This window comes from Anabrus simplex, chromosome 7 (genome assembly GCF_040414725.1).
Source record: "Anabrus simplex isolate iqAnaSimp1 chromosome 7, ASM4041472v1, whole genome shotgun sequence".
NCBI lineage: Eukaryota > Metazoa > Arthropoda > Insecta > Orthoptera > Tettigoniidae > Anabrus > Anabrus simplex.
The window spans coordinates 179,107,161-179,135,142 of NC_090271.1; the positions used below are offsets into that span (position 1 = coordinate 179,107,161).

At 38.0% G+C, this 27,982-nt stretch overlaps 1 protein-coding gene across 5 annotated transcripts in view; it reads right to left on the reverse strand.

Moving 5' to 3' along the window:
- Positions 1 to 27,982, reverse strand: part of LOC136877770 (paramyosin) — a 652,246-nt gene that overhangs the window by 140,328 nt on the left and 483,936 nt on the right. For all 5 annotated transcript variants that reach the window (XR_011018593.1, XM_068228645.1, XM_068228647.1 and 2 more), the window contains one exon: positions 18,605 to 18,727. Coding sequence is in view for 4 of the 5 variants with exons in the window: in XM_068228645.1 (XP_068084746.1) it covers positions 18,605 to 18,727 (123 nt within the window). In the remaining variant the exon portion in view is untranslated. The remainder of the gene's footprint in view (positions 1 to 18,604; positions 18,728 to 27,982) is intronic.

The window sequence follows — 27,982 nt, forward strand, 5'->3', positions numbered from 1 at the left end:
AAATTTCAGATCTCTGCGTGCTGTAGATTTTGCTGGGCATCGCGCACAGACAGACAGACACTTCCTTTTATAGATTGTTCATCAGTTACATCTGAACATCAATGGATTTTATAGTTCTTCAGAATGTTAAGGGAATTATTATGAACTTAAATCTTCAAAAGCTATTTTTATTTGTAATACCGTATATACTTTGATTCCATAGATAACACTCACAGAGCATCCAACTTCTGAAGTCAAATTAAAAACTTATTCTAATATAAGAAAATACCCCAGAAAGCTAAGTTCTTCTACACAATTTGGAGACATGTACTCTATTAAACGAGATTACAGTGGAATTCAAGCAACAAAAATGAGATTCATCAGAAGTACAATCTACCAGAAAAGACAAGATCAGAAATTAAGAGCATAAGAAAACTGATATAAAGGTTCCTATTACAAATCTTAAGAGGAAAACATAGACAAATAAGAATAAGTAAGTTGGCTATCAGATACTAGAGTGCCACATATCAGCATGATGACATCCTCAGCCATATTTCTTGGCTTTCTTGACCAGAAAACTGAAACAGACTGCCTCTCATACCAGACAGCTCCTCCATTGGTCTCGAGAAGCTAGTGAACCCTGCTCCAGCCTTCAGTCCAAAATTAAAATCCACGGATTAGACGAGAATCGAAATTCCGGGCTGCAGGTAAGAGGCATATGTGCCCACAGAGATTGTAAATATCTTCTTTTTAGCATGTTCCAAACTACTTGGGGTCGGATTAAGCCCAAGGCTAGTACAGAATGGTTTGTCTTGATTTGTACGGATGCGTATTGCTCCCACCTTTGCTGACATACAGTATTTGCAAGACCTGCCGACAGCCTCAAGTCTGGCTGATGACTCATGCGATAATACTGACAGTCGGGTTTAGTGATTGAAGTCAGTCAGTAATTGCTCCTAGTTTCAGTGTAGCTTACTAGCTGTTTTATTATGTGTTATACAAGCATCATTTACTATAGGAATAAGTAAGTCTTCATTAATTGTTAAGTGGAGTACTTTTCATTCCGGATAAGGATAAGTGCTGTGAAATATCAAGTAAGATCTTATACTTATTCACTTATTTTGCAGTAATTTGAATGGCACGAACAATATATACAGTGGCTTTGTATACAAATAGTCTTATTAAAATGAAGCAAGATCCAAAAAGTGGACACACAAAATTCAACACTTCCTGAAATACATTTTAATTAGAGAAAAATGGATGCAGTGTTCAAGAAGAAATGTGCATTAGAATCCTAGAACTTCATTCATATAGCATACTCAGAACATTTTTGTGTGAAAGGGGCCTAACAACAGAAGTGTTGAAATTAGTTCCTAAGAGTCCACCTCCACAGCATAATGGTTAGTGTTATTAGCTGCAATCCTTGGAGGTCTGGGTTCGATTCCTGGTATTGCTACAAATTTACGAATGGCAGGAGGGCTGTTATGTGGTTAAAATTGTACGTGCAACTCACCTCCATTAGGGGTGTGGTTGAAAAGAGCTGCACCACCTCAGGATGAGGACATGAGTTACTTTACTAGTTAATAAGAAAACTGAAGCAGACTGCTATGCCTTCACAAAGTTAGCTATTCCCAGTGAAAAGAGAGCAAACAAAAGACCTGTCAGTCAACTTTTAGAAAACATATCCGTAATCCAAGAAGAGTCGTAATTACAAGCTAGCTATAACAGAATGAAATGTAACTGATGTTGTCAGAAGTGATAATTAATAAGTAGGCCTATGTCAAAAAATTTAAAATTACAAAGAAAACCAACCCATGACAGGAGAGAACTTAGCAGACTAGACAGGGAAATTCTACAACATAAAAGAACAGATGAAACCAAAGTGTTTAAAAGAGTTCAGGAAAAAATAAGCAAAGTTTTCACCAAAAATCAAACAAATGTTGTTCTGTGCGGGAAGAAGAAAGTTGAACGGTCAGACAATGAGATATATTTAGCATTTCCCCTGAGATACACTGTTGCTCATAATTTACACTCACCTGTCAGTGCTATCTACACTGGAAAGTGGGCATCCTCTGAGGACATGAGATATGGAATCCTCCAAGATGATTTTAGAATTTTGATCATAGGTTTATCCCTAACCAGTAAATATTTTAATATGCTGTTCTTCTTTCTCAACGAGATTTAAGTGAGAAACGAAATGGAATATGATAATTTATAAAGAAGAAGTTATGAAGCCCACATTCATATGTACAAGTAATAGAGGTTCAGGAAATTTTCATGTAGTAGAGGTTACAGTATGTATTCCTGTTGGTTCTGATGTGAAAATGCGAAGTGATCTGTAAAATGTCGTACGGTATTCATATTTATAAAAAAAAGGGGGGGGGGGGGAAGATCAGTCACAGTTACTGCAGTCAAGAGAGCACAGTTATAAGGGAGGTCATGAATATTCAAATATATTAAAATGTCTAAAAACCTAAGAACCTTATGTTAAAATCTTGAGCAGCTGCATTGAGGAATACACCAACAAACAATGAGCATATTAATTACCAACTCATAATTTCTCACATTTGTTTTACAGAACTTCAGAAGTTTAAAGATGAACGGTGCTATATCTTGCTGTTTCTGTGGCATTTATCATTTGTTACTTTCTTACCTCTTATTCGCTGTTGTATGTTTTCACTGAAAATAATTTTAAATTTTGTTTATAGTTCCTCCTCTGTTCTAGCAAGTAAATTGCTAAGGAGCTTCCAAACATGACATTTGCCAATCAACAGCACACTGTTGTTGGATTTCTATTGCTGCCAAAACATTTATTAATAGGGTACAATTTTGAGATCAAATGTTGTAACCAGTTGAATGTGATGACTTCATATTTGTCAGTGTATATCTGCCATACATGTACAGTAAGAATTACTATGGTGAGTTAAGTACATAATCGGCTATCATTAGGTCATACTTGTTGCCATTGCCTTAATGTCACAGAAAGTTTCCGCTCTGCCACCCGGCCATTGTCTGGCAAAGACATCATGCTGTACCCCAGCTCTGTTTCAACAGGCCTTACATGAATGAGGCAATGTGTCCTCTACTAGTCTTTGATTAGGCCCAGTTTTATGTCCAGATGCTTTTCCTGATGCCAACCCCGTCCGAAGGATGTATTCATTACTGAATTTTTCTGTACTGGTTAGTAGTGTCATGCATTGTATGTACGTGAAGATGTATATAAAGACAAACAAAACACAAGCACCTGGTCCGCAAGATAGAGGAATTAAACAGGAACTGAAATCTGGGCCCTCTGAACACAAGGCCACTATGCTGCCCATTCAGTCAATGACAGACATTTTAAGTATTATACCATTAATGCAGCTCATATTGAGCAAACTCTTATTTGTGTTCAATCTTTAATGATGAATATATTTTATTAGATTAACATATGTGTCAGAAAAGAAATTTTTTATATATGAGTGATGTGAAACCAGTATCATACATTCATTTCTACTACACATAATTATATATGTGTCTTCATAGTATGACTAATAACCTTTCAAACAAACCACCATCACACAGTGTACAATGCACAAACTGTAGAAAATATTCTCGCTCTGATAGAGGTGTAAGCATACACATTAGCAGAGCTCATCCTACAGTGCACAGAGATATCCTGGTCAAGAAACAAATTCCCCAGAGAATTGTCAGTTTAATGATACCACAAATAACACCATCGCTACTCCAGTTCCGAACATTGATGAGTACAACAGCGAGCTGATTAAATGGAAATCAAAGTTTTCTGAAAACCTAACAAACGACAACTTTGACTATACTGTTAATGACTTTGTCTACTTCTTTGCTTCAGTGCCTCATATTCTTCCAGGACCAAAACACCCTGCCCAGAAATATTATGAACTGAGAAGAAAAAGCAAACTTAACTCTGTTCAACCTTAATATAAGACCTCTTTGAACCCTGAAAGATCAACAAAAAGGAGAAGAGAGAAGAAAAGAGAAGAGGTAAGTACATTTACGAATTAACTCAGTTCCACTATTACAATCAGCTCAATTTCTATGAATCACTGGGCGAGTTGGCCATGCTGTTAGAGGCCTGCGGCTGTGAGCTTGCATCCAGGAGATAGTGGGTTTGAATCCCACTGTCGGCAGCCCTGAAGATGGTTTTCTGTGGTTTCCCATTTTCACACCAGGCAAATGCTGAGGCTGTACCTTAATGAAGGCCATGGCCACTTCTTTCTTACTCCTAGGCCTTTCCTATCCCATCATTGCCATAAGACCTATATGTGTCGGTGCGATGTAAAGCCAATAGCAAAAAAAAATTTTTCTATGAATCACTTTTCCGCCTTGTCAATATTTTACATTTTATTATAATTATTATAATGATTAATAGAAATTGAATATAAGTCAATATGGGCAAGACTGAACCATCATGGTTAAAATAATAAATTACAATCAGCAGCAGAAAGCCATACACAATGTGGGTTTTTTTTTTTTTTTTTTTGCTAGTTGCTTTATGTTGCACCAACACAGATAGGTGTGAAAAAATGGGAAAACACAGAAAACCATCTTCAGGGCTGCTGACAGTGGGATTCGAACCCACTATCTCCCGAATGCAAGCTCACAGCCGCGTTCCCCCGACCGCACAGCCAACTCGCCTGGTCACAACATGTTTACAAATGAACAACCAACTTGCACGCTGAAAGGAGAAGTACGGCACATGTACTTTTCGGACATATTTTCAAGGCCAAAAGACAAAAGGCCAGAGTGCCCTCAATAGGGCACTGAGAGTGAACTCGCTGAGACTAACAACTAACCTGGTCATTTCTAAAGAAGACATTGTTCAGGCAACACAGAAGATCAAGATACCCTGCAAGTGGTCCCGAGCACATAATCGTCCGAGCTATTAAAAACAGTACAATTTCCGAGATAATTGCAATCATCGCCACTAGAATGTTAACAACAAGGGTAGTACCATTGACCTTCAGGAAAGCCCATAAAATTCTAGTTTATAAAGGTGGTGATGTAAATGATCCCAGCAACTGGCATCTAATTACTATAGGCTCAGTTATTATACGAGTCATTGAGAAAGTTCTTAATAAACAGCTTCGGAACTACGTTGTGTTTCATGATAATTAAGGGGGTTGTACCAACACGCCCAGTACTTACATAAATATCTCGATTTTGGAAGCCGTTTTTCAGCACGCTAGGCAAGAAAAGATTATGCATACATTATATTTCTGGACATTTGAAAAGCTTTTAATAACATCGGACATGCACACCTCCCGAGCATATTGGAGTCTTTTGGAGTGCCCAAGAAACTGGTGAGACTGCTAATAGCTCTACAAGATGGTAACATAAATAAGATACAGACCAAAAAACAGGGAACAAAACCTATCAAAATGAATCATGCTGTGCTCCAAGGCTCCCCTTTATTTCCAGCATTATTTAACCATTCAGGCTGGTTCGACGTACATATCACGTCCGCGGGACTCTACGCATTCAGCCAGTTCGAAGTACCACAAACGGCCTGTGCAGGCGGAAGTTAAAATGCCTATTACTCATATAACACTGCTGCTTCGTGGGATTTGTTTTCACTTCATGAATCGAAAAGTTACATACTTTCATGCCATCTTTTTTCATAATTAGAACTAGTACAAAATTGATCGACATCTGTTGCTTTTGAATCAAATCGATAAGGGATGGAACATGAGACGCACTCTATTTAGTTTCAAGGTATTTACTTTAAAAGGTGTCACGTCCTTTCCTGCCATCTCGAGAATATTTTGTGAACTATATCTAACTTGAAAATTCTTGCCACGTATGAAGGGAAAGCATCGATAGCAAATACTGCGCAAATATTTTTTTGCTTTGCAGGCTAGCGGCTACTCAGTCTCAGAGGAATGGCTGGGCCATCTCATTCTCTTATAGGTGAGGAGATTATTGGTTTGATAGATGACAGTAGTGGAAGTGATGTATAAGGAAGCGATAATTTCGGTAGTGATACGGACAGTGACTATGCATAGCAAGAGGTTGCTGGAGAAGTGGCAGACAGTGCAGATGAAGAAGAAATAGCTTCAGCCGTAATAACTTAGTCCGCTGTTCAGTTGTTATGGCGAGAGGTAGATGTCGTCATGAACACACAAAAGATCCTCTTCACGGGTGTGCCAGGTACAAGAAAGCATTTCGCGTCTATTTTCGACGTTTCCTTGCTATTTTTTGACGATAAAGTGATTTAAAAAATAATACAGGTGTTCTATAATCCACCTATTCAATATTTTATTTCCACTTATAGTGGTTACATAAACACAATAACACTTATTTGGGACATGTTTCGCCCACAATTTAGGGCATCTTCAGCCTAAAAGAATCTTCAAACGTATGGAAGCTAAAAAAAATAGCTAGTTACTGATATTTGATACATAAAATGTGAATACTGATACATAAATAAAAACATGTTAATGGAACACTGTCAATGATTATACTAAAAATATCTTGTCAGAGACTAAAACTTCTTCCATTAAAAATATGTAGTCTAATTAAAATGGTAGAAATAAAATTGTTAGTGGATTACCAACGTGATAATGATGTAATGCCAACGAAATGAGGGCGTGAACATAAGCACAAAAATGTATGCCATATATACAACATGTTCAAGGCCGCTGCTAAAGTCGTAACCGTGAAGGTACTAAAACATTCAAAGGTAGATACACGTAAAGGCGAAACTGAAGCTTCAGTTGAAATATTGTAGATGAAGTGGCCCTTTGTACCGGTACGAAATATTGTCAGTAGATGCTGGGATAATGTTCTGTATTTGTTGAATATTGTTACTTGTTATCTACCGTTGAGTTGGTAATAATAATAACAATAATAATAATAATAATAATCGTATGGCCTCAGCTACCGTGTGCAGACATTTCGATTTGACGCCATCTGGCTGTCTGCTCGTCAATTTCGATGTTCCGTTTTACTCTAGGCCCCCACTAGATGGCAGACCGAGTAAACCGAAACTCTCTTGGGCGTCTATGGCTGAGATTTAATTAATTTTGTCGGGTAAATACCAAATGTATCACCAGAGATCTTTTACATGCCGACATCGTACAACATGGAGTGTCGAATGGACTTTTTTCCGCCCTTCAAAAATCCGACTACCTCTGCCGGGTTTGAACCCGCTATCTTGGGACCCGGAGGCCGACACTCTACCACGCATCCACAGGTTATAACATGTAATAAGACAAAGTGATTGACGTAATTGTTTGAGAAACAAGTGGAAGCCAGTGACGGGGGAGGAAATTTATGTGTTCTTGTGGCTTGTAATATTAATAATAATAATGTTTAATGCAGCGAATGGCCAAAAGTAATTACAGGGTATATACACATGAATTATTCCTTACTTAGTTCAGTCAAGGACATATTTCTTTCCTGACAATGAGAGGCATGACATCTATCACATCACTTGCCACACCACAAGCAGACACATTGCAGATCTGGAACATGATATGTCTTACGTTGGCAGCACTTATGATGAAACCCGTGAACAGCAAAGCGGGTCACTGAATGTCTCAATTCGTAACCGCTATCTGTCCACTCTGTCATTGTCATCGCATCAGTACAGTAGAATTCTTCCCATATTTCTCCTTTATTCCTCTTCTGTTCGTCCAAGAGGTCTCCATAGCTCGTAGTGTAAGGCAGATGCATTTGAATCCGAAGATCTTCAATAAAGAAGTTTCCTTGTCATTTCATATACAGTACTAAACAAGATGGGGTGAATTTTGATATACTTAGAAATCTTTTTAGGTAGATCTCTTTTACCTTCTCCAGCTCTTTTAAGTCCTGTTTGCTAAGATAGTCCCAAATGAGTTGTATTCCGTAGGTAACCACAGGTGTTATTTTGACCCTAAAAAAAACCTTGCAGTGTCAATAGAGATCTGGTTTAAGTGCTTGATGCTGTTGATTGCCAATATTCTGGCTATGGTTCTCTCTCTCTCTCTGAACACTATCCCTCTGGTCTGCATGGTTATTCCTAAATATTTACACTTACTGACTATGTTAATGTTAATTTTGATGTCTTCACATGTTAAGGTTTCTTTGCCTGAGGTTCTGCCTCCCCTTCTGGATATCATACCTACAGTCTTATTTCTGTTGATAGTTAATTGATTCTCTTCAGACCACTTAGTTAGTTTGTCCAGGGATTCCTGTAATTGTCCTAGATTCGGCGATAACAAAACCATGTCATCTACGCAGATTAAGATCTTGACTTGTTCGGAGGTGGTGGCTTGTACTACATCATGTGTTCCTATATTAAATAATAAAGGGCTGATAGGGTCTCCTTGAAGTACTCCTACAGTCTGCAATATGGGTTTTGATATTGATAAATTATTGTCCACACTGATATTATTCTCTGATAAGATACTTCTGATTATCTGCAAGATGTAATGGTCTCCTATGATGTTTTCTAACTTTTCCAATATCACACTCCTGCTAATCGAGTCAAACGCTTTTGAAAAGTCTATGACAACAGCATATAGCTTCCTTTTTTGGTATTCTAAGTGTTTCTTCTATTTCTCCAAGAAGACATTTAATCGCATGAAGAGTCAATCTTCCGGTCCTGAAACTGACCTGTTTCTCCAGGATGCAATGCTCAACTAGTTTTCCTAATCTTTTTGATATTAGTCCTATGAAGATTTTAAACAGTGTATTTTCTAATGCAATTCCACGATAAGAGTTTGGGTCATTTACTTCACCCTTTCCTTTATACAGAATTTTTAATATGGAATATCTCCATCTATGGGGTATAATTCCTTCAATTAGACATTTATTCTATAGCTCTAATATCGGTTCATTCAGTGTCATCCAGCTTGCTTTGATATGCTCATAGAAAATCAAATCGTGACCAGCTGCTTTTCTGTCTTGCTTTTTTTAGTATTATCTCTTCTATTTCAGTTATTGTGAATAGATCCACTTCTAAGGAATTATTTACTCAATGATTTTGCTGTCTAGTATCTCTGGATTGTAGGATACCTGAAAAATGTGTCTCCCATGATTGTATTGGTAGATGTCTTGGTAACTTAGACTGTTTCGCTTTCAAAATTTTAAATGGTTCTTTCTTTGCTAGTGCTATCAGTTTTTCTTCTTCTTTCTGATTGTAATGTCTCTTTGCCTCTTTAATTGTAGTTTTATATATTCTTCTTTTCTCAACATATTTCTTTAAGTTTTCAACAGTTGGTGAATTTCTAGTTTTATGTAGAGCTTCGATAGCTTCCTTCCTCTTGGAGTAGCATGGTCGATTGAACCAAGATCTCGCCTTCCTTATGGGCAACTCTTGCTTTTTAATCGCGTGTTTAATGATTTCTTCTATTCTTTCCAGTGCTTTATTTATATTGCTGTCCTTAATCAGTTGTAACATAGTCGGTATTTTGACTGTAACCGTACGTATGTACGACTCCCGAGTTTTTAGGTTAGGAAATTTTCGTATATAGTTTGTTAGGTTAAAATCATGTAATTTTGTTTATTTATAATGTATAAACGTAATATTATAAGAAGAATGTATAGTTAGGGAATATTGCATATGTTCATCATTATATTTTGTATAAATTTCCGTTTGGGTAAGAGTCCGTAAATATGGCCTAGCCGTAAGGATTGTGCAACTGGGAAAACTGCGACTATATCGGGAAGGACGGTTGAAGTCAGTTGGATGTGTTGCAACAAGTGGCTTGAAAACACGGGGTACGGCAGGTTGTATCGGTTGAAGAAATGGAGTGAATCAATGTGGACATACATGAGTGGACGGTCTATGTCACATCATATACTCGATAGCCAATGCGAGGGCTTTGTTTTGAGCGAGGTTTGTGTTGACAGAGTGACGCGGGAAGAAGTGCCGGTGTGAGCGTTGCTACCACTAAACTTTTCAGGACGCGATTACCACGTGTAGCAAGCCTATATAAGCATGTACGCGTGTGCGGCAAGTGATTCTGATTCGAACTCTAATGCTGTTTCTGATTGTGTTTCTGTCTCTGATTCTGTGTGTTTTCTCACTCGGACCGGCGCGCGGGAGCTACTTTGCGCATAGTCCTAGGCAATGTTGTATTGTTCTTGAGTATCGTTTTCGGAGTGAGCACGCTATATGTTGCTGATGCTAATGAGTTTCTGGTGGATGTTAGGTCAAAGACGCTACTTAAGTGTTTATTTGTAACTTCAACTCTGTATAATAAGTTGGACTACAATTCTTCTACGAGATTATGTACAGTGGATGTGGTGATGCGTACAGAATCGAGATTCGGTAGTGGATGTGTGTTTGAGCACAGAGCTGATTCTTGGTCGAGGAAATCGTCGGCCGAGTATCCACTTTCAGTTGCAGAAACCTGAGGCGTTACACCAATCTGTGCGGCACTCGAGAAGAACTCAAGACGTCGATGAAGTGTGTAAATAAGGTTAGGGATGCTCTTCGTAAAGAAGGTTGCATCCGTACGTAGAGAAAGTCGTCGTACTTTTCTCTACCAGAATACGATTTTTGTTCTATAACAGTAGTGAGTGTAGTGGGACTCTTACCTGGAGGTATGTTAAGAAATGTATATATAGTATCAACAATTTTATTGATGGTTTGTAGTGTGTATATTTGCCTTTGTAAATGACAAACGAGTAGGTCTCGTGAAGTAATGATTTGGTTGTTGTTAGTAGTGTGTATATTGCCTTTGTAAACGACAAACGAGTAGGTCTCGTGAAGTAATGATTTGGTTGTTGTTAGTAGTGTGTATATTGCCTTTGTAAACGACAAACGAGTAGGTCTCGTGAAGTAATGATTTGGTTGTTGTTAGTGGTGTGTATATTTGCTTTTGTAAACGACAAGCGAGTAGGTCTCGTGAGGTAATGATTAATGTTGGTCGTAGTTGTTTGTACGTTGCCTTTGCGGACGGCAATCAGGAGGGGGTCTCTTTAAGTGATGATTATTGTGGTATTTATTATATTTTTGTTTATTATTTTGGGAGTAAAGTTCTGGTATCAAACTTGCAGTAAATCTTTTTATCAGTGGAGTGAGGATGAACCTGGCATGCTACCTTCATTTAATTTCAGGGGTTATATAGCAAACAGGTAAGGTTACAAAGCAAGTCTGGAGCCTCGTCAGCCTGATGACCGTCGCCTTGAGAGAGAGAGTGGCTCGTTGCTCTACACCATTAAATATTCCTGTAATTGTTTTACAGGTGGCGCCCATTGTCTTGGTATTTATACTTATTTCACTCCGTTCATTAATTATATATATTTTTATTATTTATTGGTAGTCTTCAAATAGTTACATGACCCCGTTGTCATTATGTTTGTCCACATCTAGCTTTCTCGTCGATGTTTCCCGAGGTGCTTCTCTTTCAATTTCAGTTGTTATTATGAATGTCATTTGCAATGGGGTGTGTTTCCTTACGATTACTCCGTGCAAAGCTTTGGCTGGTTTTTCCTCTTGGCTTACAATGTTACTGAATAAAAGGTCTATGCAACTGCTTCCATTCGGTCCTATGTATGTCTGTTCATTTCTTTTACTGTGCAGAGTGAGTCCTTCTTCCTCCAGATATTGAATAAGAGTCCATGCTTTTTCGTTCTGATATCCGTCAATTCTGCAGTTGAAATTCCCCCCTAGAATCAGATGTTTGTTATCATCCACGTGTGTAAGAACTGTGTTAAATTCTTGAATAATCTCGTATGACTTCCACTCTGGCTGAAAATATACACTGATTATCCAACAAATTGTCATTTCAACCAATAAGAGATTGTCTGTTTTATGTACTACTTCAAAGGGTTACAGAGCTGGGCTTAAAAGACATGAAATTCCCCCTTTAGGCCGCCCTCTATCTCCTTGAGATGCGAAGTTATGAACTGCATATTTTCCTTGCACATGCAGATAAGATGTTAGGAATGTTTCAGTCAGTATCACTATGTCATATGTACTGAACAATTTTTCAGTAACTACACTTAATATGCCATTCAACCCCTCAACATTCCATAAAATACAGCTTATTTCACGAAGTTTCACTGATTGATTGAAATTTAAAACTTTAATGAGAGGGAGTTAGTCAACTTGTATCTGTCTGACTTTCCCTGCTATTAAAATAAAAAGCGGCAAAAAATGATGCCTTCTGGTCAGAATTTTTCATCATCTTTTTCAGAGAAAGGTACACCAAGTTTGAATGCTTTGCTATATCCTTTGTTAGGCAAGCTTGTACATTCTATTACCTCCCTAACTCCATTTTCTTCCAAGTAAGGTCTGATGTCCTCTTCAGTCATCAACTGCTTTAATCTTCCCACATACATCCATGCTATTCTTCTTGCTGTGGATAGCCGTACATTGTCTCTTTTCTTTCCCAACTGTTGTATCCTTTTATATCTCATCTGTCCCTCTTGCGTTTCTCCATTGATTCTTCCGGTGAATACAGCACTATCCATTTTCCTATTTTCTAATCTGTTTTCGGATGATTCCACTTCAATGTTCTCTTCCTTTTTCTTTCTCAATTGTTGCATTTTACTTCCATAACCTAACTGCCCCTCCATTACTTTCCCAATGTTCCTTTCAATGTTTACAAAGCTATTCGGTCCCCTATTTTCAAGATCAATTTCTGATGTTTCACTTTCCGCATTAGTGATCTGAATTATCGATGATCTGTCCTTATCCATAGCATTCACTCTTTGAATTTGCGGAAATTCCTCAACTAGGGCGGTTTTATGAAATGCTCTTGCATACAAAGCTTTCTCCCTTACTTTGTGTTAATGCCATATATTCTGCTTGTTGCAGTTGAGCTTCGAGTACTAGTGTCATTTTTTCCATCAACGTCTTGCTCGTGTCATCTATCTTTTCTTTAAGCTCCTTGTAATATTCATGGGACAGAAACCCGCCCTGAAGAGCTATTTCACCAGGGATGAATTTTTAGAAATCCCTACATTCCCTCAAACAATGGCAAGGGGCAGGTTTGAACTCATCTTGCGATATTACATTTTGTTGACAATTCTACACGGGATCCATATATGGGACCTAGAAAGCTTCTCAAAATTCAGTCTTTTCTGGAAATTATAAATGGAAATTTTCAGATGACCTACAACCCCCCTGAAAATATTTCTGTAGATGAGTCCCTTACACTCTGGAAAGGCAGACTTGGAATAAAAATTTATATTCTCTTATATATTTTTGTAAATACTGCATATGATTATGGACAACCCTGATCAGCAGCCATCACATATATTGCTCAGAAACATTGGACTTGATCTCGGCAAGTAGTCCTAAAATTTTCATTACGTTATATTTCGTAGATTTAACATTATGAATTCTTAACTTGCCTGTGCTGAGCTTCAATTTAAATACCACCTGAGAAGTGAGCAGCTCTGGATTAAATTTCCGGCTGGAGGGGGTTAACAATGCTACCAATAATATTGTGGAAGAACTATCTGAAGATTCTTTAGCAGGGAATTATGGTTATCCACCTGCAGATGAACAACCTAACCTCACTATAATGTGTTTCATGCATGATACGCTAATATTGGGGGGAAAACACCAAATCTGCTGCTGAACTAGCCAGGATTGCAATGGAAAGATTTAAGGAAATTGGTCTAGACATCAGTGCTTAAAAACCAACTAGTTTTTCTATCAAGAAAGGTCAACTGACAGAAGAGCATATCGCCATAAAAGATGACTAATGAAATTAAATCATAGGGCAATGGAAGTGAGATTTCGTACTGAGGAGTGAACTTTATTGATGAAAAATTGAATCCACAAGCTGTGCTTGATGATATACGGAACAAGATTCACAGCCTTGTTAGCTCACCATTGTTGCAATCCAATCAGAAATTTTCAATTTTAAATAATTCAGTATCACCTACTCCAAGTTACTCCCCCTACACAAGATTCTTCATACTTTTCTGACAGACACAGATAAAACATTAAAGAGTGGAACTAAAGAAATGTTACAACTACAGTCGAACCTCTCTTCTGCAGACACCGTCGGTTCTGAGGAAAAATGTCCGTTTCAAGAGGTGTCCATTGAAACAAGTTTGTAAAAATCAGACATTTTAACGGCAAAGAATATCCACCTTAAATATAAGCATATCTTTATTTTTATTATTCTAAGTCATTTCTGTGTTAGTATTTTATAGAGAGGTATTGTAAGTGATTTTACATCATTTACAAACATTACAGCTTCGTGAAGTAATCCATTGTTACTCATGCTTAAAAGACAACTGAAATGTAACGGTATATCTGACTCACTAATTAGTGCCTGTACTGTCTTTTCCTTCTCAAGTTGACTACCTGAGCTCGACCTTATCAGCGACAATCCGAGTTATGAATAGAATGATGCAAGAAGGGAAGAAAATCCCCAGGTAACTTGTGAATCAACAGTCTCTGGCAGCATTTCTGGGCAATTAGAATTCTCAGAATAGGTCTGTACACCACTAGGTAGAACTGCATTCCGATGTACCTCCTCTTCCCTTGCTCGCGAAATAGTACAAACATTCAAAAGTTATTTCCTTATGTCTGAAGAATGGTTTTAAAAGAAAGGATGACATGTAGTCCGGCGTAATAAATTTTCCAGCAACATGTGAAGTGTCGACTTAAGTCAAGTGGACGGGACAAATTACGATGTCCGCTGTCCGGAGTTCGAGGTGTCCACTAAAATGAGGCCAATTTAACACTTGTCTTATGTAAAATAAAATCGGTTCCGAGGAAAATTTTCCGTATAGGGAGGTGTCCGCTGAATAACGGTGTCCTTCAGGGCAGGTTCAACTGTACCAGCAGATGTTCCAGATCATATGGTTTACACCGAAAGGAAGTATAAAGGCCTTGGTTTGTTTCATGGTACTTGGGGAGTCAAACAGCAGCATATTAATATTTGTTACAAATTAACATATGCAAATAATGTCTACTAGGAACTTGGAGTCTACCTTGTTTGCAAGATCTATGTATAGAAATGAATGATCAAGTTATGTTCAAAAGTAGCCATCTTCTCAATGTAAGGAAGGTCTGGTAGATACTACAACACAGAGAAGTTCAGATATGGATGAAGCTGCTTCACAAAGGAAAGGGCACTGAGCTTTTCCAGAAATACACGCTAGGGAACAAATGGATAAGAGATCACCAAAGCTTTCCTGTGCAGAATGGAGAGATGCCATCAAGATGACAGCAAATGTGTGCATCGTTCACTCGGTGCTGGGAAGATTCCAGGACAGCAAGATCTATTGGCATTGCCACAGAGAGCAAGAAACCCTTGCCCATGTCCTGGGTGCCTGTCCTCACAGGGAGGTGTTGAGAAATTCCCACCATCATTCGAAACAGCGCATGACTGCAAACTCGCGGAGAGATCATGGTTTCACAGTGCGCGAAGAGGTTTCTGGCCTGGTTACCGATGGGAGTAACAGATGTATCAACATGATAGCCTTTCAACCAGCTAGAAATCAAGGACTGATCTTAGATCCCACAGTACGCTTCAAGTCACACATTGACCAGCCTGAAGAAGTGGACGCCGAGAAGAAGTCGATTTATCAGCCAACCGCACACTAATATAAAAGCAAATATCACCTGGATAACGTCTCCGTTCATAGACTCATGATTGGTGCTTGAAGCACAATCCGTAAGTTTCTTGTACAGCTGTGGGATTCTCTTGGTCTCAATTGGACACGACTGCACGACATCGCTATCGCTGCAATGTGAGGTTCAATAACCATACTCCGCAATCATTTATATAGCATTTCATGAGCTGTACATCGAGCTATATTTCAAAATTTATTTCTGAGCCTTGTGTCATTTGCTGTCTTTTCTATCTGGCACATTCTAGCAGAAGCAATATCGGGAAGACGTCTGCCTTGTTTGCAAGATCTAGGTATCGAAATGAATGATTAAGTTATGTTCAAAAGTAGCCATCTTCCCAATGTAAGGAACGTCTGGCAGATACTACAAGATATAGAAGTTCAGTCATGGATTAAGCTGCTGCACAAAGGAAAGGGGCTCTTCCAGAAAGACACGCTAGGGAACAAATATATAAGGGAACATCGAGGCTTATCCTGTGCGGAATGGAGAGAGGCCATCAAGATGACAGTGAATGTGTGCGTTGTTCACCCAGTGCTGGGAAGATTCCAGGACAGCACCCTCTATTGGCATTGCCACAAGAGTCCATTGTTGGATGCGCTTGTAAATGGTCAGCTGTTGAGAGTGCTCTTGCATCATTGTAGTTATAAAGTAGTTAAAACCTATTGAAATAGTTTAATTTTGTGCATGTGTGTAATCCATTTAGTGCTAATTATATATATTGGTGTTTAGTGTTTGTTGGTAGAAAATGGGAGCAGTGATATTTATTTGAATCTTATATCTGGTAGTTCAGTTGATGTTCAGTAGATTACGTTTTCTAGGTTAAGTAGGCTAGCTAGATATATTAGTTTCGAATTACGGTTTAGGAAATAATTTAGCTAATAATGTTAACAGTTCTATTTGTTTTTAACATTTAAATATCTGTACGTTCATTAGTACATTATTTACAAAGACAGATTATCATAACGAGTTCTAACTTCAGCAGCTTTTACATTCGAGTACACAATAGACACGGTATTTCATATAGATATCCATTCAAACTATCACAAAGGTAATAATTTTATTCAATCCAAACTATCACGAAGGTAATAATTTATTCAATTAAATAACACAATACGCCTGTAAACTTTGATTTTAAGAAAAGAAGTTAAAGAGAATACACGGTATATCACTGGAGAACTACTGAATAGTCTTTGGATTGCTGACGATTGTTTGCTGCATTCCAACGAGATCAAAGAGTAGAGGGAAGCTGAGTAAACAAATTCAAGGATCAGCTGATTACTGTATTATGATAATTTGTAGTTCCAAGCCCCCGGCATACTTAGTAATGTGCACTTTCAATTATTCATCGAGTAAACGTTAATAATCAAATTCCTATATCCCAATAATCGCAATTCAAGTCCCTGATATAGATTCGACAAAATATTTTTTTACAGAAATGGCTATAATGAACCTCTTATTTTCCAGCATTTAAGGACACTTTTACTCTCTGTCCTGCATAGTAGGGTAAATAATAGTAATGCACCAGCTGTAAAAATTACAGAACCACTTTTCAATTATGAACTTTAGTGTAGATACGGTATATTAGATAGTATCTTACCTGATATATTCGTGTGTATATTTGTGTATGGTAACCTTCTCGCTCCTTCAGCATTTAGCCAAATGGCAGTTTTCATTTCTATTAGAGCATAGAAGGATAAAATAACTTAGTACTAATAATAATCTATCTACGCATTTAGCTTTGTTGGTAATCTTCGAGTAGGCCTTGCGGATTTCAAACTTTAATTGTAGTTTCCATTTCTGTTTGTGCTTAGTGATAAATTATTGTAATTAGAATACGTCTGAATGTAGTTTCAAATTACTCTTCAACTCTTCGGGGTTAATACCCCAAAGAGCATTTCTTTCCTTCGATTTTAATTCAATTGAATACATCCTCGTTCTCAAAATTATGGATTAATTTACAGTGCTTATCTTCAAGCCTCATGGTAGTAATTAATAGCATGTGGTGAAACATGCCCTAGTATTCCTGCTACATCTTTTAGACTGTAAGTTCACCCTATCTATTATCATTACCTGATTTTCTTCGTTACATATCATCTTGTACTTCAATGAAGTTTTAACAACCTTCTGGATCATGAACTTGCGTGTGTTCTACAGAAAGTTTAAAAATCGCATCCACTATATTCTGGGAACTAGTGTTTTCTGGGTGCTAATATTTATTGGGTTTAAAAGAAAGATGTAAACCAGTGTTTCCTAATGTGTTTGTAAATATTGGTGAAACTGATTTGTTTGTAACTCATGTTCAAAATTTGTCCATGTACCGAAAGGTTTTTGAAAAACCATTGCTCTGTCATTGGCATGAGTCCAAATGGCCGCTAGTCCGTTGAACTTCCACCCTGTCATGCCAAGCCCCCCCCCCCCCCGGCATTATTATTATTATTATTATTATTATTATTATTATTATTATTATTATTATTATTATTATTATTATTATTATTATTCAGTCTAATGACTGGTTTGCCCCTGCGATAAGACTTCTCCAACTGGGCTGATCCTGTGCAGTACGTTTTGCATCTGCATAGCTGAGTTCACAAGAAATGTCATCATGAATGTCTTTCTTCTATTCTACTAGAATTTATTTTTTATGTCTTCTAAGCCGGAAACAACTTCTTCCAAAGTTAATATTTAATATTTAGTGGATCTCACACTGTAAAGAAATGAACCATGTAAGGTAAATTAATTCCAAATTTTTGTAAGAAATTAAAAGTGTGCATGTATTTTGTTCAGTAAAAGGACACTGTGTTTGACACTCTTAATTCACTTCCCTATCCTTCATGTTAGTGGGTATGTAACACAGAAAAAGAAAAATATTAGAGGATGCCTACAAAAGATACATTTTACTACAGAGATAGAAAAAATTAAGATTCAGACTCACTATCACAATTTACTAACACTGTGACAGAGGATGCACAGAAAGTCTAAAGAAGCATGCAGAACTACTTCTGAAGTCACTATCAAAAACAAAAAAGTTCATAATCTCAACTTGTATTTGATTACAGAAGCAGTTTACAGTACCTCCTTCTCTTCAGAATGATGTAAGACCTTCTCCTCCTGGCAAGCCAATAGAGCTCTCTTTAAATCTTCGAGGTTTTCCTCATAATGCTTCTGCATAGCCTCAACCATCTCTTTTTCTTTCAGCTAAAAATAAAAATAGAAGAAATTGTTTTTTTGTTAAAGACTTTAATAATGTGAGATACCAGACATGATAGATGATAGTTCTTTAATAGAATTACAGGCAGTTTGTTTTGTTTTATGCTGTTTTGAATTGTACAGTATATATATCATGCTTAATATCATATTTATATTCACATTTTTTATAACTGGGATATGCAGCATTCTAAATTTTTATAACTGAATTAAAAATTATAGTAAATATCCATTAATAAGAAAAACAGTGCAATTGTAATAGTTTTTGTAGAACAATTTTTTTAGAATTAAAATAATTAACTTATTTATTTACACTTATGGGGTAGGGGACTAGTATCATGTAGGCCCTCCTCCAACTCAGCCAAGTAGAGCAACTCATCATGGCATCTATTCCACAAGATGAAAAATCATTCCTGGAGAGATTCTGATGCATGCCATTTACATAGCTACCCACAGCTTCCTGCTGTTCATGGATGCAGGGTCTTGAGTGTGAATGGACCTCATCACCATGTCCCATATATTAGACAGGGCTCATATCATTCAAGTGAGGTGGCTACAGCAGTCAGTGAAATTCTCCAGAATGCTACTCGAACTAATTCTGAACAACAAGGGCCTGATGACATGGTGCATTATTCTGCTGGAATATCTAATCATTGCTTGGCTGAGTAGCTCAGACGGTAGAGTGCCGACATTCTGAGCCCAACTTGGAATGTTCAATCCTGGCTCAGTCGAGTGGTATTTGAAGGTGCTCAAATATGTCAATCTTGTGTTGGTTTATTAACTGACACGTAAACGAACTTCTGCACGACAAAATTCCAGCACCTTGCCATCTCCAAAAACCATAAAAGATGTTAGTGGGACATAAAACCAATAACATCATCATTATTATTATTATTATTATTATTATTATTATTATTATCATCATCATAATTATCATCATCCTTTTATTTATTGGTCCTATAGTAGAACAGGTACGGTCTATACAAAAGATTTGCATTTTCATGCCATCCCTTCCTGGGGCATCCCGGAGATCTTTTCCCAGCAGAGTAGTAGTTTATGACTGCTTTGGGGATCCTGCTTCTGTCCATCTTGTTTAGGTGTATTATTATTATTATTATTATTATTATTATGCCAAATGGACCAAGCGACTGATACCACGCTTGGATATCTGGGTTCAAAGGGCCCATGGTGAAGTAAATTACTACCTCACGCAGCTTCTAACAGGACATGGATATTTCCGGAAATTCCTGCATAAAGTGGGCAGAGCGAGTGACGCAGCATGCATATACTGCGATGATATTGACGACGTATATCACACCTTTTTTGTATGCGGCCATTGGATGATTCAGAGAAGATGTGTGGAAACTGAACTAGGAGAATTGACAACAGATAATGTTATTTCGGTGATGCTGCGAAACCAGGAATCCTGGGATCGCATGGCAGTACATGTGGAGGACATCCTTCGTCAGAAGAAGGATTTGGAAGCATACGAACGTTCGTAAAGGAGAAATGAAGAAAGAAGATGTCTGAAAGACAAAGCACGATATCACCCTGAAGTAATGCGAGAGCGGTTCCGGGGTGATGACTCACATCGTGGGAAAAGGGTGTGTGGTTTTTAGTGGGTAAGAATCCCACACACTTGTGGAGTGCGGACCCTTCATAAGTGTCTTTTTGAATATTTTCCACAATCCCTCGTTAAAAAAAATAATTATTATTATTATTATTATTATTAGCTGAAACTGATTCAGTTATGAAGATATCTACAGTAGTGATGGTACTTTATTATCATACTGCACTGTACACTATACCATCATTCAAACATTAAGAACCGGACGAGTTGGCCGTATGGTTAGGGGTGGGCAGCTGTGAGCTTGCATCCGGGAGATAGTGGGTTCGAATCCCACTGTCGGCTGCCCTGAAGATAGTTTTCCATGGTTTCCCACTTTCATACCAGGTTGTACCTTAATTAAGGCCACGGCCGCATCCTTCCCACTCCTAGGCCTTTCCTATCCCATCGTCACCATAAGACCTATCTGTGTCGCTGCGACGTAAAGCAAATTGCAAACGTTAAGATGACAATTAACATACTAGAACGCATGTGATAAGTTCTGTTCAAAAAGTAATCAAGCCAATTATGAGATGAAGGATTAATCATCTTAGCTACCATAAGGTAACGGTGACGGATAAGAACCATAAAGGATTCACCCCACTAACTTTTACCAAAAAATGCATAAATGTGAATAACCTAGTAACGAGGTTATTGGCTACCCAATAGATCTTCTTTTTTTCTTACCGCTTTTGCCACACTTGAGGGGTCGCAGGTGCGAACTGCATCGCACATGTGGATTTGGCCCTGTTTTACAGCTGGATGCCCTTCCTGACGCCAACCCTATATGGAGGGATGTCATCACTATTGCGTGTTTCTGTGGTGGTTGGTAGTGTAGTATGTGTGAATATGAAGAGGAGAGTGATGGGAAGGACACAAACACCCAGTCCCCGAACCAGAAGATTTAATCGGAAGCGATTAAAATCCCCGACCCGGCCAGGAATCGAACCAGGGACCCTCTGAACCGAAGGCCAGTACGCTGACCATTCAGCCAGCGAGTCAGACCATTGGCTACCCAATAGATCAAGAACAAATTTCAACTAGGCAGGGTACTTAAATGTACAGGGACTGTAAATCATACACAGAGTTCCGCACTAGCACACACCATTTTCCTTCGTGAATTACTAATTCTTTTCACAGCAGAGCATCAAAGGACAGGCAGGAAAGTGCTGCTGGGCCCAGGATGCAAAGGCACATATATGAATGAAAGGTAGTAACTTGGTCAAAACAAGGAATATGAAGACATCTTAACCTCAATACATATATTTACAATGGGTAGCTCATGAGGAAAAAAATGACAAAGACTTTAAATCGTTTTTTGTGGATTTTGTAGGAAACAAAACAACAACCATATAATAATCTCTGTTTAAATAGTATATTTTTCTTTTGGTTTCAAACTTTAGAAGAGTTGATATAACAAAAAATTTAGGAAATAGCATGTAAATATAAACAATGAATAACAATGTTGGTAAAATATTAAGCTAAAAGGAACTTATAACCAATTACTATGATAGCTAGTTCCAAAGAAAGGGTAGTCTCAAAAACAAGTTCCATACAGTCAGAGCAAAATACTCTTCTTTTTCACAACTTGTGTTTGAATTAAGAAACAGATTCTGAACATAAGAATAAAAGGTCAAACCCAAAGGGAAAGGAGTATTCTACAAAACCATCATAACAGTAAAGCCCAAGGGGTAGATAGATACACAACCTACCAATCATCATCATTATCATCATCATCATCATCATCATCATCATTTTCCCATTATCCAGCTGTAGCCGGGTAGGGGCAAATATGGTTCCTCTCCACTTTCTTCGGACCTTCCACAATTTCTTGCTGCCCTGCATATCATCTCTCAATTTCTGTGTGAATAAGGCACAGCTTTTCTTCCTCCACTAATTTCTTGGCCAAATTCTTTGCCTCCACATACTTTCTTCTACTTTCTCCAGTCTTAGATGTTTTCCACATTTTCCATGCCATTTTCTTTTCCTTCACTTTAATCTTTACCCTATCATTCTACCAATGTGTCTCTTGTCTTTCACATTCCCTGATGTTCTACCACATACCTTTTCCTTAAATCTTTTCCATTCATTCTAAACATTCCCCATCTCTATCCTAGGTACCAAGGATATTATTTTCCTTTGAAATTCTTCTTGTGTGCTTTTCCCTTTCAACCTCCATACTTTAATTCTTTTCTCTCTTCTTAATGGGGGTTTTTCAATTTTTTCCACTTTCAGTTTTCCTACCACAACTCTATGATCTCCAACAAAGGCTTCTTCAGGCATGGCTGAAACATCTAAAAGGTTCTTCCAGTGTTCTTTCTCTATGATTATATAATCAACCTACCAATAATATAAAAAAATGTAACCTTTCAAGCAATTCTTGGTCATATTGTATTTCCTGTTTGGCTCTAACTGTTGAGGTTTTGTTATTGAAAAATATATTCATTTTCGATCCCTTACTGCATGGAAACGTTTTTTTGTCTTTGGTAAATGACATTAAATAAAAAATGCTGGTATATCATATTATATTTAGGCCTACTCCCTTTTTGTACTATCCAATTTGGACCTCTATCCACCTGCTCGCGCTTCCACTTATTTTCTGGTCTTGGACTATATTGAGTAACTGTGCTTTATGTCACTACTAACTATATATATTATTATAGTACTTCATGTTTAAGCTTGGTTTCATCTACATCAAGCTTGGTGCCAAACTACAAGAGGAAATCTGTTTTTATTATTATTATTATTATTATTATTATTATTATTATTATTATTATTATTATCATCATCATCATCATCATCATCATCATCATTCCAGTCACTAATTTGCTTCAATGTGTTAATACGACTATATGGGTTTATACGGCTGTGGATATTTATGCTCATGTGTTATTTTGGCAACTGAGTTTGTCAACCTGATAAGTGTCTGCCGTGATCAAACCCCTTTATATTATTATTTATACTTGGCGTAACTTTACCCCCATTACATTGATTGCACAGGTAAACAAACATTTTACTTTCCAGGAACACTGCAGTCGAAGTATGCCTGAGGTGTCCTAGAGAACCCGTTCTTTTCATGTGACCATACCATTGCAATCTCTTCACTTTGAGGCTCTCCAACAGGCTTCTTTCCAATCCAAGCTGTTGTCAGATATCCACATTCCTTATTTTATTCATTTTTGTTGTTTGTAGACAAGAATGGAGGAACTTCATGAAGACGATTTCTTGTTGATTCAGTAAGTGTTGCTGCTTCCAACCATACATCAATGTAGGTACCAGATATATTTTATACAAGCCGATCTTCAAAATTAACAGAAATGTTTCATTCTAAAGTATTTGACGTACAGCAGATAGAATGTGGAAGCTTTCTGTATTCTGTTGTTTATTTCTTGATGGATTCATATTGTCTGAGGACAGAACACTACCTAAGTATTGGAGTTTCAAACCAACCTGACCTTCCATCCTGGACTTGGACACAACTCTTGGTTTCGTCATATAACTGCTGTATTCGAGCTACGATGTCATCGGGCATTTTCTTGTTTCTCAAACATTCCCATATATGTCTGCATGGTACATGGTTATATGCTTTCTTGATATCCAGAAAAACAGTTGCAAGTGTTTTACCTTTCTCTCAATACTTCTCATACAGCATTCTAGTGGCAAAAATCAGGTCTATAGTTGATCTATGAGGTTTAAATCCATGTTGTTCCTCCTCAAATGTAGGGTCAATATATTTTCTAATCTTGCTCTCAAGGATGGATTCATATATTTTGAGACCATGAGACAGTAGAGTCTGTTGGTACATTTCTTCCTACCACCTTTTTCTCAACAATGATATGATGACTCCCCGCTTCCAGTCATTCAGTATTACATTATCTTTCCAAATTTTGTTTAGTACTCTGTATATCCACTGTTGTCCAACCTCTACAAGTGCTTTGATCATCTCAACACTAAATTCATCGGATCCAGTTGACTTCTTGTTTTTCATTTTTGATACTTCTGTTTCCACTTCCAACCAAATCAAACTATTGGTATTTGTACTGCCAAATTCATAAGGTTCGTCGTCTGAGGTAGTGACATTTCCATTGCAGTTCAGTAAAGTTTTAAATTGCCTTTGGAACTCCTGTAACATTTTGGTCTTATCCCTATTCACTTCACCATTGGGAAGTTCTGCAGATTGGATAGATTCAGTTCCGGTTCTTCTACTATTCATGAATCTGTATAACAGTTTCTTATTTCCATCCTCTGTTTTTCTGGTAGCCAGATCTTCCTTGCATTTCTGCTTTTCAGCTACAACTAACTGTCTGACCAGTAATTTCTACTCTCTGTAAACTAACTCCTCCTCTATTACACGAAGATCTCCCCGTATTTTTGCTTGATATAGGGCTCTTCTTGCACAGTTTCTTTCATTGATTGGCTTTTTTTTTTTTTTTAAACATCATTCCACCAGGCAGTTTCGTTAGGTTTTTGTAACTGGCTCTGTCATTCCATGTACTTTTTCTGCTGTACCTATCACAACCTTCTTTAGAGTGTCACATTCTCCATCTACCAATTTTAGTTCTTCTCTTGGGAACAATTTGCAGACCCCTTTCCTGAATTCTTCTTTTACGCTTGGCTTGGTAAGTCGCCAAGTTTTTATTTTTGGGATTCTTTTGTTACAGACTCTAGGAGGTCTGCAACCAGCAGTCTCTGGTGTCTGCTAAGGTCTTCACTTGGAATGCCCTTGACATCATTCACATTATTTCATACAACTTTGACACTGAAATATTTGCGCGCGGCTAACACGTGAGTTGTGAGGCTCCCGGAGAAAGTAAAAATAGCAGGAGTAAAACAGTGAAGTGTGCATTCAAACTGTGCTTGTGTTCCATGTGTGAAGTGTGTTTACCCAATAGCTAAGAACCACGTACGAAAAAGCTGCGGCTTCATAATTATCTTTAAATTATTGACTGCTTTGTGAAGTAGCATCATGCCTGCAACCAAGCCCAGAGGAAGTGCTGCCAACCCTAGCGTGGTGGACACCATTCGGCGCGTACTCCACGAGCCGGACTTAGTGAAGGTGCTAGCCGATGTGATTGCAGCCAGCATAGAAACTAAAATTTTAAATAGAGTGGAGGAGGCACTGTCCGAGTTCAAGACTTTGAATGAGGAACTTAGAAAACAACTCAGTTTAAAGGACAGTGAAATTGAACAATTGAGGCAAAGCTTGGAGGAGCTAAGGACATTGTCTAAAGAAGAAATTATCTCTCGGACTGATGACCTCGAGCAGTACCAGAGGAGAGAGAATCTGCGAGTGTTTGGTGTGCCTGAGACTGAAGGGAAGGACACTGACCAACTTGTACTGGATGTTGCACGAAAAATAGGAGCTGACATTCAGTTAGCCGATATTTCACGCAGCCACCGTGTTGGTCCAAAGGCAGAGCAGAAATCTCGCCTGATAATAGTTAAATTTGTGTCATACAGAGACCGCAGCAGACTGTTTCATAACAAGAGGAAGCTTAAAGGAAGTGGGGTCACCATCCGGGAAGATCTGACAACCTGCCGGCTGAGCATCCTTCGTGCAGCAGTGGAGCTCCACGGACTGAGTAACGTGTGGACCAAGGACTGTACGGTCATCATTCGCAAACCAGACGACAGCAAAATCCGAGCAACACGGATTGAACACATCACATTGTAAATATTAAGATAACATTATTTTCCATAGTTATGAAACTCCGTTGCCCACTATTCTGAACTGTAACTTTGATATTTCAGTATTTCAGTAACGTGTGCTGTGAGTGTTCTTATATTTGTATAAACCTTTCCTATTTGTAACACTTCATTTTTAATTTTAATTAACTTTTGAATTTAACCAAATACATGTACTTGCGTTCTTAGTTTTTATGATTAATGTTAATGTAACATTTTTTAAATTTTTAAATAGTTTCAGTACTTTACCAGTAATATATACTTCATTATTTTAAGACAAGGCACCCCTAATTTAGTTGTATTTTAAAAATATTAGGTAATTTTATGCACAGTTAATTCTTTTCTTTTTTTTCTTTTTTTTTTTGCTATTTGCTTTACGTCGCACCAACACAGGTATGTCTTATGGCGACCATGGGATAGGAAAGGCCTAGGAATGGGAAGGAAGCGGCCGTGGCCTTAATTAAGGTGCAGCCCCAGCATTTGCCTGGTTTGAAAATGGGAAACCACGGAAAACCATCTTCAGGGCTGCTGACAGTGGGGTTCGAACCCACTATCTCCCGATTACTGGATACTGGCCGCACTTAAGCGACTGCAGCTATCGAGCTCGGTCACAGTTAATTCATTACCTGCACACTTGTACTTCAGTTAACGATAATTTCCTCCTAGCCCCTCGTGTTTATTTGTCTATTTTGGTGATTTACATTCTAACAAGTTGGTTACTGTCACGAGTCATAATGCACATTCCTCTGATGTCACCTGTCTATCTCAGCAGCCACCAGGCCATCTACCCTCTCCTTTCCTTCCGCTGTCCCCACTCCCCCCCACCCTCTAGTTCCAACCCTGACCAAAGTACCGCTAACATTCTTAAGAACTTCGTCTCGCAACATCCTAGAGCCCTTCATGTCTGTCATATAAACGGCCAAAGCTTATTAGATTCCAATCAATTGGATGAGCTTAAAGAAATATTCACCCTAGTTGTTTTCCATGTCCTACTAGTGTCTGAGTCATGGTTGACAGATAAGAGCCCATCTACTCGCTTCTGAGAAATGACCGCACCCACAAGTGAGGTGGAGGGGTATGTGGCTATTTCTTAACCAGCCTCAAACCCAAAATGTTAGGTCATACACCAGGCAGGTATGAGAGAAAACCAGAATACATGTTCGTAGAAATAACAGCAAACGGGATTAAATCACTTGTAGGAGTAGGTTAAAAACCTCTGAATATAGGCCACCTAGAAGATTTTGAAGCTGACTTAACTGAACTGCTGCCAGACTACCCTCACACAATAATTATGGGAGATTTTAATATGGAATTAATTGACGTAACTTCTCCCGAAACCATGCGACTTAAAACATTATTTCAATCCTATAATATGGACATCTTGCCTCTCTCTCCAACTCACCACACATCTCATTCGTTCACACTGTTAGATCTTATAGTTACCAAGCAATTCAGACAAAGTTCTCAATGTTGGTCAAACCTCTGTACCTGGTATTTCTGCACATGACGCAATATACATCTCGTATAACCTCCAGCCACCGAAACGCTCCCAGAAATTTATTACCTATCGACCATTGAAAAATATAAATAAAGATAGACTCTTCGAGGACGCAAGCAACATACCCTGGCATAACATAACAACATATAAAAAACTAGACGACAAAGTCACCTTCTTTAACAGCAAAGTAACGGAATTATTTGACAAGCATGCCCCAAAGCGCCGAGCGAGAATATCTAAAGGACCCTCCCCGTGGTTAAATGACGACATTAGACAACTAACAAAACAAAGAGACTGCGCCCACAGACAATACAAAAATGACCCTACTATACAAAAGTTTGACGAATATAGGAAGTTACGAAACAAGACAACACAACAAATACGGAATGCTAAACTGTGGCACACTTACAGTTTAATTACGCCTAACGGTAGAACAGCGACGACATTGTGGAAACAT